The sequence below is a fragment of the Ctenopharyngodon idella genome, chromosome 3, assembly GCF_019924925.1.
Source record: "Ctenopharyngodon idella isolate HZGC_01 chromosome 3, HZGC01, whole genome shotgun sequence".
NCBI lineage: Eukaryota > Metazoa > Chordata > Actinopteri > Cypriniformes > Xenocyprididae > Ctenopharyngodon > Ctenopharyngodon idella.
In genome coordinates, this window is record NC_067222.1 from 40,843,530 (window position 1) to 40,860,096 (window position 16,567).

The window sequence follows — 16,567 nt, forward strand, 5'->3', positions numbered from 1 at the left end:
TACTCTGACTGCAGTATATACACTATATTGCCAAAAGTATTGGGACACCCCTCCAAATCATTGAACTCAGGTGTTCCAATCACTTCCATGGCCACAGGTGTATAAAATCAAGCACCTAGGCATGCAGACTGCTTCTACGAACATTTGTGAAAGAATGGGTCGCTCTCAAGAGCTCAGTGAATTCAAGTGTGGTACCGTGATAGGTTGCCACCTGTGCAATAAGTCCATTCGTGAAATTTCCTCACTACTAAATATTCCACAGTCAACTGTTAGTGGTATCATAACAAAGTGGAAGCAGTTGGGAACAACAGCAACTCAGCCACGAAGTGGTAGGCCACGTAAAATCACAGAGCGGGGGTCAACGCATGCTGAGGCGCACAGTGCGCAGAAGTCGCCAACTTTCTGCAGAGTCAATAGCTACAGACCTCCAAACTTCGAGTGGCCTTCAGATTAGCTCAAGAACAGTGTGTAGAGAGCTTCATGGAATGGGTTTCAATGGCTGAGCAGCTGCATCCAAGCCTTACATCAAGTGCAATGCAAAGCGTCAGATGCAGTGGTGTAAAGCACGCCGCCACTGGACTCTAGAGCAGTGGAGATGTGTTCTCTGGAGTGACGAATCACGCTTCTCTGTCTGGCAATTCGATGGACGAGTCTGGGTTTGGCGGTTGCCAGGAGAACGGTACTTGCCTGACTGCATTGTGCCAAGTATAAAGTTTGGTGGAGGGGGGATTATGGTGTGGGCTTGTTTTTCAGGGGTTGGGCTTGGCCCCTTAGTTCCAGTGAAAGGAACTCTTAATGCTTCAGCATACCAAGACATTTTGGACAATTTCATGCTCCCAACTTTGTGGGAACAGTTTGGGGATGGCCCCTTCCTGTTCCAACATGACTGCGCACCAGTGCACAAAGCAAGGTCCATAAAGACATGGATGAGCGAGTTCGGTGTGGAGGAACTTGACTGGCCTGCACCTCAACCCGACAGAACACCTTTGGGATGAATTAGAGCGGAGACTGTGAGCCAGACCTTCTCGCCAACATCAGTGCCTGACCTCACAAATGCGCTTCTAGAAGAATGGTCAAAAATTCCCATAAACACACTCCTAAACCTTGTGGAAAGCCTTCCCAGAAGAGTTGAGGCTGTTATAGCTGCAAAGGGTGGGCCAACTCCATATTAAATCCTACGGATTAAGAATGGGATGTCATTAAAGTTCATGTGCACGTAAAGGCAGGCTTCCCAAAACTTTTGGCAATATAGTGTATGTTGTGCAAAGAATGCCAATTTTCTAATCGACATTTTACACTAACACAAATTGGATTCAAAATAGCCATTTTTATTTATGCAAACTGAATGCCACTTGCTGCATTAACCATGCAACCTTAAGAGGTCATGTGACAGCAATGTAGCATACTACTAATTAGAAATGATAATCACTGCATAATGCACTCAAAAACAGTAAGCAGCATATGATAGTATTATGCAACTTTAAACATTTCAAACTAATTCAACATGTAGAATGCATTATCATTCCGATCAAAAAATTTGGGATATAGTAGTGCATTGTGTCCTGGTTATATACTGCACATTTAGCCAAATTTAGTAGGTCATGCATACTGTGAACAAATACACACTGCAAAATCTGTATAGTATGCCAAAGGAAATATTTTTTCAAAGGGTCAAACGTGAATGCTCATTAGGACAATTGCTTGCAGTGTTCCTCTGGGACTGAACTGTGGTTGGGCTGTTTATCTTCTTTACATGGACAGGTGAATTTTGAATGGACACTACATCACCAAACAGGAAATACAAGTGAATCCTCTAAGTGTCTAATGCCCTGTGGGAATTTGGCTGTAGATCATCTCTTTAATAATAATTTGCAGCATGTGAAAAAAATTTAGTTCACATTAGCTCACAAAAAATAATTATATTTTAATTATTTTGTGAAATTTTGGACTACATACTTTGCAGGATCATATTACTAGTCTAGAATCTCAATCTGTAATTATAGTGCACAAGAAGTTAATGCTTAGAGTTCCAGCTAAATTTTATAAAAACTCCAAAAGGCGGAACAATGTTTGAACTGTAATCAGATCATGGCTTTATTTCCTGTTCCATTAACTCCTTTGAATCTTTGTGGAATTCCATTATTCAGACAGATTTTGATCTCCTGACCTGATCTGGTGCTCTCCTGATTGACCTCTGCACCTCCTTTCCTTCGACTCTGATCCTTTCATACTTGTCTTCTCATTAGAGCCGGCAGCACACATCACAGCCCATGACCTGAGCAGGTCAGGATTAAACTGTAACGTGGATGTTCACGCAGCGATACTACGGTTAGACATGGGATTAGCTCAGGCCACAAAAATGACAAGTTAGCACATAAACTGATACACTTTAGCTTGAATATCAAAGTGTTCTCACAGTAATGGTTGGGGGCAAATCTGTTAAATGATTCATGACGGGGTGGGGCGGTAAAGGCGGGTCGGTGGTAATGAAATCTACTGAGACTCCAGTTGCAAATCTGCTTCAAATAAACTGACTGTAAAAACACAAGAAAATAAGAGAATATTAGACAGCGATGAAAAAAAATAAGATTACAGGCAAGATAAATTCAAGCGTTTAAATCATGCAAAGCATTTACAAAGGCTTTTAGTAAAGTTACATTTAAAAAGACTCATTAGGCAAAATTCAAACCTAAAGTTGGTCAAATAAAAATTAACACTTAAAGGGTTAGTTCACCCAAAAATGAAAATTATGACATATATTACTCACCCTCATGTTGTTCTACACCCGTAAGACCGTCGTTCATCTTCGGACCACAAATTAAGATATTTTTGAGGAAATTCGATGGCTCAGTGAGGCCTCCATTGCCATCAAGTTAATCAACACTTTCAATGCCCTTAATATTATAAAGTGACAAGAATACTTTTTGTGCGCCAAAAAAACAAAATAACGACTTTTCAACAATATCTAGTGATGGGCGATTTCAAAACACTGCTTCATGAAGCTTCGAAGCTTTCCGAATCTTTTGTTTCAAATCATTGGTTCAGATCGCGTGTCAAACTGCTAAGATCACGTGACTTTGGTGCTCCGAACCACTTATGCGAAACAAAAAATTCATAAAGCTTCATGAAGCAGTTTTTTTAAATCGGCCATCACTAGATATTGTTGAAAAGTCATTATTTTGTATCTTGTTGCTTCATAACATTAAGGTTGAACCACTGTAGTCACATGAACTGTTTTAAATATGTCTTTAGTAGCTTTCTGGGCATTGAAAGTGTAAATTATCTTGCTGGCAATGGAAGCCTCACTGAGCCATCGGATTTCATCAAAAATATCTTAATTTGTGGTTCGAAGATGAACGAAGGTCTTACAAGTGTGGAACGACATGAGGGGGAGTAATTAATGACATAATTTTCATTTTTGGGTGAACTAACCCTTTAAAATATGCAAAAAATAATACACTATTAGTAAAAGTAAAAAGCATAATTATTAAAAACAGTTAATTGGAAAATAAATACATCATGCAAAAATAAAAATCTAGATTAGATTATAAAAAACAAAAATGAATTCCTTTAAAGCATGCAAAAATAAAAAGATTTATTTGTAAAAACATAATATAAAAAAATAATAAAATAAAAAATAAATGCCCTTAAAAAGTGCAAAACAACTGATTAGTGAAATAAAAATGTCCTTAATATAAACAGACAATAAGAAAACAGAAAATTAATTCCTCTGAAAAAAAAAAAAAAAAAAAAGGTTGTCGATTCAGAATAAAGCTTCTATAATCAAGTGTTTTTGTGTGTGTATTTAAAGTGGATGAGTGGCAGGCTTGAGTACATTCCCTAGTTGATTTAGTGTAGTTAAGATCAGATGGAATGTGTCAAAGCCAAAAGCTCTATTTAATCTCGCTGGCCTCCCCTTCCTCTGACAACACAAGCTGACATCTGACTGGCAGTGGGAGTAAAAGAGACAGAGAGAGAGATCCGGGGTGAACGAGAGTCAAACCGACAGGAAGAATGATAAGGTGATCTAGAAAAGATCAAAGGAGGATTCCAAGAGACAAACAGATGCATTAAACAGCAACGAGACATTTAATGGTGTTCAGAAGCTTTTCTTTATTGGCCTGAAGATTAGAGTCACAGAATGTGTGTAAAAATTGGTGTGAAATTTATTTTGTAAAAACCTGAGAAACAAAGCATGCACAATCGCTCCTTCCAAATTCACTCAAATAAACTCCAACTCGTTCATCTAAATAAACTATACTGAAAAAAAAAAAAAACACCTTTTCCTTAAGTCACTATAAACAAACAATGGCTGTCTCTAAACCTAAAGCATTTTTGAGCATCAGTTGAATTATACAGTTAATATAGTTAACATTTACTTACACAGTAAATGTTTTAAACACACACATGATGGCCAAAATGCTGTTGTAGGCAGGTTTTGAGGTTTTGAGAACCAATTTTCCATTTTCGATTTTGGAACATATCCATTAGTAATTCATAGTAAACTGTTGAATCGCACACAAACATATCAAACTTCACCCCAAAAATGAATTATATTTTTTCATAAATTTTAAACCTATTTTTAAGACCAACTTTCTGACAGTTTTGTTTTGTGTTTAGCTTATTTTCATGAAAATTGCGTGTATTTCTCCCCCATATTCTCAATACTGTACTATGAACAAATCCCATTTTTTTCTCTCACAAATGTATTGATATTAATTCTGATTATTCTCAATTTTGTATTTTTAATTTACTGTTTTACAGTAAAAATATTGTTTTTTTATAAATCAGCCTAAAATAGGCATCATATATATGAAGCCTATATGATATATAAATATATCTGTGTGTATGTGTGTGTGTGTGTGTATATATATATATATATATATATATATATATATATATATATATACACACACACACACACACACACGACGAACCAAAAATTATTCAGACATTTTTGATATTTTTGGTATATTTTTACTAGTGGGTGCAGGACACTATAGTTCATTTAAGTGAAGATAGCAAAATAAAATAAACTGTGACATATTATACCCAAAAATTCTTCATACAGTGGACTACCAGTAAAATTGATAAAAATTTGGAACCAAAAATTATTCAGACACTTTGACCTGACCATGTTTTGCTTAAGTGTTATCTGACATAATTAGGATTCATTTTTCCTGACACAGTTTAACTCTGAGATCTTGTCATATTTTATTACCATTTTTTTTAAACTATAGTGAATAAACTGTATTAATTAATGAAATGTTCAAGGTGTCTGAATACATTTTGGTTTGACTGTATATGTATATATTATACATTTTTTTGTTGTTGTTTTTTGGAGGGGGGGAGGGAGGTGAAATACAACCTGGACATGTTCTTGACAGGTTTCGTGAGACTCACCCAAACATGTCATGGCCTCAGGATGTAAGAGCATGTGTGTAGATGTGTATTATTGTGTAATACAATTGCATTTTGAAGAAAAAAAGAAAAAGAAAGCAACAGCATACAGATTCAACTCTTACAACACATTAAGACTTGAGCGAGAATCCCATGAAAACCCCTTTTATAGCTGTTCTATATTAAAACTCGTGTCTTAAAATGTAACAAACCCCTTCCCATTAAATCCAGCTGCAGAAGCACAACTCAGAGAACGAAGGGTGGATGAAACAGCCAAGGAAAAAAAAAAAAAATCACTATAGAACAGCAAATAACGCTTTTCAATAAACAGATTTCGCATCAAAGGGTCAGAGCTCTCAAACGAGAAAGCAAAACGACCCATGCAGGGTTAAACACGGCACACTAAACACACAGCTAAAAGGCAAAAGCTCTTTCGTCTATGTAAACTTATTCATATACTTGTGCCATCTGTAATATTACCTTCCTCTTCAGTGCTGAACGGCAAGTGTACAAAATGCATCTCTGGTCTGCATGCATCATATATTTTAGGACATTTACACATGCCACATGAAGATGTTTCATATCAGTCTGTATGGGCACCTCATTTCCTCTCCTAATCTGCTGAAATAAAGCTTTGTGATAGCATAGGTCAATTCAAAGTGCGCATAAGAAAAAGAAAATCACATAAAGGAAAAAAGCAGAAAGGTGGAGAACTTGTGCTTCTTGCAAAAAAACACACACAAAAAAAGTAAAAACAATGCTTGGCTGCATAAAAGAAGTCGTTTTTTATTAGTTGCCACATTCAGAGCAACTTAACTATAGTTAAGCTAATGATTTAAGCAAAACTGATGAAGTACCACACACATTATTTTATGCAACCAGGCACCAGAGTAACCTGACGGAGGTATGTAACCTCTAGACATGTGTCAGATGGCCGGGTTAGACTGTGAGAGAAATGAAACTGTTATATCTCTGAATGTTCCTCTTGAGGATCTCAGAGCAGGGCCCCAGGACACGCTCGAAACGTGGCCGGTCCAGCTTCACACACTTCAGCGGACCCCTGGCCACGACTGTGGCTGCACGCGGTCTGTTCAACAGCAGGGCTATCTCACCTGCACAAATAAAACAAACACACACAGGTTAGAATAATGACTTGATTTAAGGCTGACATATTATGGAAATCTATTTTGATTTTTATCACTTTCTTTCCTCTGAAATAATTTTTTTTTTTTTACATACTCTGACACTCAAAACTCAAAATATCCCAGTGCAGCCAGGCCAGTATAATTCAGAAATGCATTATGGCATTAGGTCTGGTGTTCCTCAGGGGTCTGTTTTGGTACCGCTTTCATTTACATAATCATCAACACCTATTCAGTACTTAGCAACCTGACACTTCCTAATGAATAAATGTGTGAACTATGCCACTACACTGAGGTTCACAGCCAATCACAACAAAAGTTGATTTACATATAAAAGTCTTAAAGGGACAGTACCAAAAACAGTCAGTTTAATTCTAATGATCAGAGAGAGAGAGAAAGAGAGTGGAAATGGTCATAAAAAGCTAAATAATGACTGTTTGTGCAAGAACATTGAGTTTATAAGTAGATATAATTATACAAATGATTATGATTATGACCGCTTTAAAAGGAAAATTTAAAATTGTGATACAATTATACATTATTTTACTAAATGTTTGAAAAAGAAAAAAAACTTTTACAACACTTTCCAGTTAAAAAACTAAGAAAATTGGTATGTGGATGGCTGATTTCAGTTGTTTTACATTTTATATTTTGCAATAATCAATAAATAATTTATCAATTAATAAATAATAAAAGTTATATAATTCAGAACATCAAATACTTTAAAGACATTTAAACAAACATTTAAAGGTGCTTCACTTTTTAAAATCTTAAAATACCGTATCTTATTCCTCCTTAAAATTCAAATACCAATAAATAATTAAGCCATTTTTAGGTTTGAGCAACACTGACTCAACCAATGGCATGAGTTTGGGGCGGGACTATTGGCCAACCAATAGCAGATGGAGGCTTGTTCAGAAAACCTGTTTTAAACAATAACTATTTTTGCCATTTTGGCACAGTGGTGCAGAAATGTCTCCCTTCATCTTTAAGCAGTCATCTGTTAAAATTCACTGCCTTTGCTGTGTGCAGATAACATAAACACAACACTTTTAACTTAAACAGTTATAAAACAAAGAGCAGTAGCTCTCTATATAATGTAAATATTACTATATTCACTATGTAGTGTGATCATTTAAAGATCAGTATGCCTGTGGTGCAGCAGTGTAAACCGCACTGACAGTAAACAAGCACACAGATCTACATTCTGCAAGCCCTGCACATGACGAACTGCCACCTGTTAGGAAAGCTACTCTTCCTGTCTGGCTCAGGCACTTCTGTTCTGTTATTTTTCAAGACTCTGGCACAACGCGGCAGGCTCTGCGATCCTTACAACACTCACCGAAGTAGTCAGACGGACCCAGGCGGCCCACTTCAACATATTCCTCATTATCAGACCTGCGCTGCAGAACAGACGCTGTACCCTGGAAAGAGAAAGAGAGATGCAGGTTTAATGCAGAGGAAAAGAGGAGCAGAGGGAGAGAGAAAAGCCTAGCTCATGCTGTCGCCGAGTTTGAGACATGTCAAAAGGATTAGTGCTTTATATGCCTGCAGGTGTACAGGATTTAGACATCTCTGCATGCTGCTTCAGGGGCTCACAAAACACACATACACACACACACACACACACACACACACAAGTACGTCATAGACTGACACATACACGCACACCTGGGCCTGTCAGTGTTGAGATTTCTCGACAATCATAGAGTTCCACTGCATGCAGCACCCCACACCGCAATGCAAAAACTCATTTAGAAAGATAAACAAGGAGACACACAAACGTTCTGTCACATTTGTCACATCAAGGACAAACACTACCCACAATACAACAGTAAAGGGAGGAAGGCTGACAGGACAGGGCTTCGCTCTGTTCATAGTCACTTTACAGAAGTTGAAAAGACTAAGAGCAGTAAATCAGTACAAAATAAAGCATGTAAAAATGAAAAAAGCATGTAAAACAATTAGAATAATGTAAGTGATGTAAATGTTAAATACAAAAATGAAACTAAAACAGAAAAGCTGTCATATAAAAGGGGTAAATAATTTAAAAATAATAGTGAAATTATTTATTAATAATGAATATAATTATTTTATTAAATATTATTATTATAGATGTGTGTATATAAATATTAATACATGTAAATATGAGAAATATTATAATTATTGTTATTGAATTCTTTAATTTGAAAAAATTTAAAACACATTTTTAAAAATGTATCTTGATTTGAATTTTAACTACCTCATCACCACTTTGATTACTCTCCAGACTGTAAGTGAACTAGTATCTTGTGAGCAGGTTAGAAGGTCATCTACAGACTCTTTTGCTGGGTCACTTAGGGCTTTGCATGTCGACGGCAACAATTTGTACCCTATTCGTAATTTAGATTAAAAGCAAAAAATATGGACTACTTTTTAAACATAATTAAGGAGCTTTATGATTAAATGACATTACATATGTGGGGGGAAGTAGTTTTACCAATACTGCTGATGTCGGTTTCAAACAACAGTCCAGTTACAACCATATCTTAGATAGCAGCACTAGCTATTAAAGCTATTCCATAAACATCTAATAAAAAAAAAATAAACAAACTTGCAAATTTTGATTGGATGTCATCCCTATATAATTGGAAATCCATGTAATGCTTATAAATTGTTACTAAGAGAGACCACATACAGTGAGAAGAGGTCCAACCCTTGAGGGATGCCAGACCTGACCTGTTTGTTCTCAATAGAGTTGTTGTCTTCACTCAAACTGTTAGTGGACACTGACATATGATTTGAACCAGTTCTAATCCACTGTTGCTGAAGACTGAAACAGCACTTGTCGAAGTAGTCAATAACATATCACTGTCCGCCGCCCATGGCTGTATCTCACATGTAGCACTACTGGATCTCTTTGGAGCTTTCAACACACAGTTGACCCCATTGACCTTTAACATCCTGGTAGAAGACTTGAAAATCACAGGTCAAGTATGAAAATCAAGGGTCAAGGATAGTGTCCATCAAAGCTGTGTTTTGGAGTTATTACTTGTATTGTTGTAAACACTGTGTTAACTTCCACTGCTACACTGACGAAACACAATTATGCATCAACAAGACTAAAAGGTTATTTTGTAATGTTTTCTACAACTAAAGATTTATTTAGGTGTTAAAAGGTGTTATATTTGACTTTGAAACTTAGAACATCTTAGACATTGCATAACAACAGCCTAGCAAAACACTCTAGCAACAACAAACAGAAAAAGGTGCTAAAACCCTAAGAAACTGCATAGCAACACTCTAGCAACCACCAATATTTCTCTAGCAAACACAGCAGGGTGCTAAAATCACATAGAACACTACAGCAACTGCATAGAAACAACCTAGCAACCACCCATAACGCTCTAGCAACCACATAACAAGGTGTTAAATCACTTAAAACTAGGGGTGTAGCGATACCCTCACGTCAACTCACGATACGATACGACCACTAACATGAAACACAGATTTATTTTAGATGAATATGTTTGCACTCTGTCACTGACTAGATATATTTAAAATAATGTAGGCCACTTTTTACTGGTAACACAAGACATTAGCAGGACCCACAAATATTCCCCCATTGCATTATTATACATTATATTCAACATTATATATAGTAGTTTAATGCAGTACTGACACCAAAAATCTGTAAACTTGATTTTTTCCCCCTCACACAGTAATTTTCATTTTAGGTGAACTATGCACAAAACATATTGTCACTATCCACAATATGATATTGTTGCATTTTTGAATTGTGTTATATTGTGACATGAAATATCGCTACACCCCTACTTAAAACACTTTAGAACTAGCATAACAACACCATAGAAACCACTTAACAGTGGTAAAACTACCTAAAACATTTTAAGAACTGCATAGCAATACCCTAGAAACCACACATAACATTCTAGCAACTATGTATAAAGGTGCAAAATCCACTTGGAACACCCTAAGAATAGAATAGCAGCATCCCAGCAACTACCCGTAACATTGTAGCAACCACATAACAAGGTGTTAAAATCACTTAAAACACTTTAGAACTTGCATAACAACGCCCTAGAAACCACTTACGACAAGGTGCAAAAACCACTTGGAACACCTTAAAAATAGAATAGCAACATACTAGCAACATTTTAGCAACCACATAACAAGGTGTTAAACCACTTAGAACACTTTAAAAAATTGCATAGCAATACCCTAGCAACCACTAATAACATTCTAGCAACCACATAACAAGGTGTTTAGAACACTTTAGAAATTGCATAGCAACACCCTATCAACCACCCATAACATTCTACCAACCACATAACAAGGTGCTAAAACCACTTATGACACTTATAAGAAATTGCATAGCAACACCTAGGAAACACATAACAGTGGTAAAGTGCTAAAATCATTCCTGACAACCACCCATGAGGTTAACTTTGCATGGTTAAGCACTAGTCACACTTTCTTAAGAAAAGTGTTCAGAAAGTAAAAATCTGGTACAGGCTATGCAATTTTACTGCGAACTTACTGTGAGCTCTGTGATATTACCTATAAGACTACCTGAAAGATCTCCAAATGCCCTATTGCCTTCTCTGTCTCCTTCAATCACAGGATGCATGCCTCTTTAAAGTACTATTCGAACATCTGCTGATGGAAAGGCATTATGTTACAGAGCTTCACAGCTGTGGAACTGCCTCGCTGCCAATATGAATAATCAGACACGCTGCCAATATCTTATTCAACATCTAGAGTACAAACATTCCTGTTCAGTCAAGCATACAGCTCAGGTAAATCATGCATACAGGCTACCATTTTCACCTGAAGACATCAAGCTCAATTGGACATCTAAGAGTTTGGGTTAACTGAGATACCAATGTTGTTGACTTGCTGTTTACTCACGTTCAGTAAAGTCTGGTGCTGGCGTCTGGGCGGGCGGCTCTCCACCTCTCAGTCTCTTTTAGAAATACCATACCATCTAATTTGCCTTGATGCATAAATACTGACGCATTTTCTCCTCCACTTCTCCTGCATTGATGTGTGCATATTTAGGTATGCATATTTTTGTACAATTTCATGGGATAAAATAGGAAGAACTATCTTTAACCTTTTATTTTCTCACGTTCTATAACACATACCACACTAACACTTTTTATGATTAGTATAATTTGTGAAAAAGGTAATACCAGAATGCACTGTGACAAGCTCAGAGTAAAAACAATCATCTAAAATAGCAGATGAAGAATCAATAAATTATAAGTATAAATAAACATTTTATATACACACAAAAGTTTGGGGTCAGCAATATTTAAAAAAAAAAAAAGAAATTAATACTTTAATTTAGCAAAGTTGATCAAAAGTGACAGTAAAGTATGGAAGCTTGTTTCCACCACTGAATAAAAAAAAAGGTAAATGTGACTATTTATCTAACAATTCTGACTTTCTCGTAATTGCGAGTTTACATCTCGCAATTGCTAGAAAAAGTCAGAATTGCGAGAAAAACAGTCAGAATTGCGAGATATAAACTTGCGACTGCGAGAAATAAAGTAAGAATTGTGGGATATAAACTCGCAATTGCCAGAAATAAAGTCACAATTCTGACTTTTTCTCGCAATTGCAAGTTTATATCTTGCAATTCTGACCGTATTTCTCGCAATCGCAAGTTTATATCTCGCAATTCTGACCGTATTTCTCGCAATTCTGACTTTATAACTCACAGTTGCTAGTTTATATCTCACAATTCTGACATTATTTCTCGAGATTTTATATCCCGCAATTCTGATTTTATAACTCAAAGTTGCTAGTTTATATCTCATAATTCTGACTTTATTTCTTGCGAGTTTATATCCCGCAATTCTGACTTTATTTCTCGCAACTGCGAGTTTATATCTCACAATTCTGTTTTTCTCGCAATTCTGACTTTCTCATAATTGCGAGTTTACATCTTGCAATTCTGACTTTTTTTCTCAGAATTGTGTAACAAACTCGCAATTGCTAGAAAAAGTCAGAATTGCGAGAAAAAGTCAGAATTGCGAGATATAAACTTGCAATTGCAAGAAATAAAGTCACAATTCTGACTTTTTCCTCGCAATTGTGAGTTTATATCTCACAATTCTGACTGTTTTTCTTGCAATTCTGACTTTAAAACTCACAGTTGCTAGTTTATCTCTTGCAATTGTGAGAAAAAAATCGGAATTTTGAGATAAAAAGTCGCAATTACCTTTTAAATTGTTTTATTCTGTGGCGGAAACAAGCTTCCTTAGTAAAATTTTTTTTACATTGTTACAAAAATGACTATTTCAAATAAATCATGTTTTTTTTAAACTTTCTAATCACTCTGGTCAAAATGGTGATATAAGGGCATGTCATATTTATACAGAAAAACTACTAGCACAGTCTGGGGCTTGATGTATATGGGTTTCATTAATTATGGACCTTCTGTAGCGCTCCGTTACATGCTGTAAAAAAACAAAATAATAAAAAAAAACCTCATGAAAGATCCAGAAAATTCTCAGCACAGCAGTACAGTCCTTTGACCAGCTCTTACTTAATATATTTATGAATAACTCAAAAGAGCTAACCCTGTGAGAAAATGTGGAAACAAGTCAGAACATTGCATTTTTAATATGCCAGAAATGGCTTTCATCTCATACCGAATTGCATGAGCCTATAATTATGTGGTACATAATGACAGATTCCACTTTTTTCATTCCTTTTTTCTTTAAAAAAGCTCTTTAGCTAAGTTTTAAGCTTTGAATGTTTCGGAGTGACTCTAGTGGATCAGCATTCTGGCATGTGCAGGATCTTGGCTGGGGACGTGCTCTCCGGAGGTATGACATCATAGGGATACCCTGGAGCTGTTGGTTTTGCATTACTAGCGAATTAAATGTCTCACAATGGGCAACAAATTGTTTCAGCATCTGTGGGAAAACCTATTTAACACAAAAAAATTGAGGAAGAGAAAATACAAACACAAACACCCAAATGCAAACAATCCAGCAGACCTGTGGTACAGAGATCTCTGACTGGCCTTCTGCTCTCACACGATTAAGACAGTCTGACAGCAGCTGTATGGGTAATAAACCACACCACGAATCAACACATTTAGCACGGCCCAAATTAAGATGATGGAACATTATACATTGTGAAATCAGTTAATGTGTGACGCATCACATCATAGTTGCTCTGTGACTCGATCTAACAAACAACAAATGTATCTCAAATCAGGGTTATTATAGTTAAATAAACCTACAACCATAAAAAAAAAAAAAAAAAAAAAAAAAAACAATTTCATTACTTGAAATAAAATAAACGTTACCTCAAATAAAATATCAAAAACAAACTTATTTTATTTCAACTAGCCTGCCAAGGCAACATTTCTCATTTTCATTTTAATTTCATAACTTGATGTATCTAAAATAACTAAAACTAAAGCTGATTATAAAAATTAAAACAATATATGTAGACATTAGGGGTGTAACAGTACTAACAGGTAAAGTAAATATAATGATTATGTAAGCTAATATAGTGCATATATTCAGTGAAATGCTCCACTCTAGAGTTAATTTCTCTAGTGAACTAACATGCTGTGGACACTAAATGACTTGCCTGAGGTAAATGTAATGCTACATGATATATTATTCTCAAGCTGTTTTAATGATGTCTTTCTGCGGTTGAAACACTGGTTGAGAGATTACGCGTAAACATGTCTATATAGATCGTCTGGTTTTTCTTCTGCGCTTTTTCCTGTTGTGGTGGTTAACAAACAGCATTGCATTACCACGCGCGCCCCCTTCTGGATTGGAGTGTGACTGCATGTACCGAACCGTGACGTCTGTATCGTGACGATTCATGATGGATACATGTACTGTTGCACTCCTAGTATACATATATGTTTTTTGACAAAACAAAATTACTAAAACTTTAACCAAAACAAAAACCTAAATCTAAGAATAAAAACGAACTATAATAGTGTCTCAATGATACTAAAACAACACTGTCCCAACCACAGGGGCAGAGTACCATGTCAGAGACAAAGCACAGAACTTTTTTTTCACATTTCTCTTAAGTTTTGTGTAAATTGCCAGAATGTACAATAAAGAATTTGTGAGGCAGTTTCCTCAGTGGACTGAAATTGTGTTGGCTCTGTTATTGGCTTTAGCCATAGATTACACAGAATACCCACTATGCACTTAAATGCAGATTAACACAGCATTAAAGTGCACTGCATGTATGCCAGAATGCATTGCAACAAGCTCACTAGTAGAAAGAAAAAATCCATCCAAGATGGTGGATAACACAAGAAAATTGTCAATTATGATTATTATGCAATCATTACAGAAAAGTATCAATAAAACTGTCTAAAGATGCCTAAGAAGCGAGTAGCCTGTGTAGGAAGTAGACAGCAAGGCAGCTCACTAGGGTTTAGAACAAACCATAATGTGATAAATCAATAAAAACATGTCAGTTTAAGGTGGCTTTATGTCAGTATGTGTCCTGTGATCCTCCTATTTAGTGTGTAATTAGACATGGGTGTGTGTGTGTGTGTGTATGTGTGTGCGCGTGTGTGTGTGTGTAACGAAGGTCCAAACCACAAAAAATAGAAGAGGTGAAAGAAAATATGACAAAAGGATGATATTTCATTCATAGTATCTGTCAAAACGAACAAGCACTGAAAAGTAAGAACTATGGAACCAGAGCTGGACAATGACACCCACACAGCTCTTCCTTCTCAAGCCTGTGTCAGTAAAGCAGTCCCTGGTTCCCTCGCTCAAGTCTAGAGTCTGGGCCTGACCCTGTGTGAAAGTCTGCAGCCTACATTCCATCACTGAACCGCTGGCCACCCCGCGCTGGGAATCAGGCAGAGACGGAGGAAGAGAGAGACAAACAAGCAGCGAGACAGACCCATGTCTCATGCTAAAGTCCTTTTCATTTATTTTTATCTGTCTCTCTGCCCTGCCATTCTCTGACCCAGATGAACAGAAGATGATGGAAATGCAAACTGGGGTAAAGATGAGCAAAATAAAAAAAAGCAAAAGAACAAATTGAACTGAAAATAGAATAGAATAGCTCTGAACAAAGAGTGTAAAAGCAAAATAAATAAACAGTACAGGACTTAATTGTTCTTTGTTTGTGCTTAACTTCTAAGTATATTATTTACAGTGACAATAACAATGACAATAAACTAATCTAAATCTAAAACTAAAGAACAGAACAGAAAACAAACGCAAATGAGAGCAATACAGAATAGATCTGAATAAACACAACAGAATAGAACTGAGTAAAGAGAATAGAATAGAACAGAACATAGAGAACATAAAAGAATAGATTTCAACAGGACAGAGCGGAATAGAACAGAGTAAATAGAACAGAACACATACAATAGATTAGAACAGAATAGAACGCACAATAGAGCAGAATAGAACAGAGTAAACAGAATAGAACACACAATATACAGTCAAACTAAAAATTATTCAGACACCAGATATAATTTTTGATATATTTTTACTAGTGGGTGCAGGACACTATAGTTCATGTATGTAAGTGAGGATAGCAAAATAAAGTAAACTTATATTATACCCCAAATTATTCATACAGTGGACTACCAGTAAAATTGATAAGAATTTGGGACCAAAAATTCTTCCTGACCATGTTTTGCTTAAGTGTTTTTCTTTCATTGCTAATGCGACCTTTTTACACCAGACTGAACAAAATTAAGCATTGCTTGGTAATTGGTTGACCTAAACTAGAGCGAATAAACTGTGATAATGTGTGAAATGTTGAAGGTGTCTGAATAAATTTTGGTTTGACTGTATTAGTACAGAATAGAACACATTATAGAGTGGAACAGACCACAGTAAACAGAATAAAACACATATAATAGATTAGAACAAAACAGAACACAGAATAGAGTAGAATAGAACAAAGTAAACAGAATAGAACACATACTGTACAGTAGCTTAGATGAGAATAGAACACATAATAGAATGGAATAGAACAGAGTAGACAGAATAGAA

The 16,567-nt window shown here is 36.0% G+C and overlaps 1 protein-coding gene across 2 annotated transcripts in view; it reads right to left on the minus strand.

The window, feature by feature from the left end:
* Positions 1 to 4,088: 4,088 nt before the first annotated feature.
* prkar1b (protein kinase, cAMP-dependent, regulatory, type I, beta) overlaps positions 4,089 to 16,567 on the minus strand; it is a 78,316-nt gene continuing 65,837 nt past the window's right edge. For both annotated transcript variants that reach the window (XM_051888620.1, XM_051888619.1), the window contains exons 10-11: positions 7,885 to 7,966; positions 4,089 to 6,512 (exon numbers count right to left, since the gene is read on the minus strand). In XM_051888620.1, the coding sequence (XP_051744580.1) occupies positions 6,340 to 6,512; positions 7,885 to 7,966 (255 nt within the window). In that variant the 3' untranslated portion in view covers positions 4,089 to 6,339. The remainder of the gene's footprint in view (positions 6,513 to 7,884; positions 7,967 to 16,567) is intronic.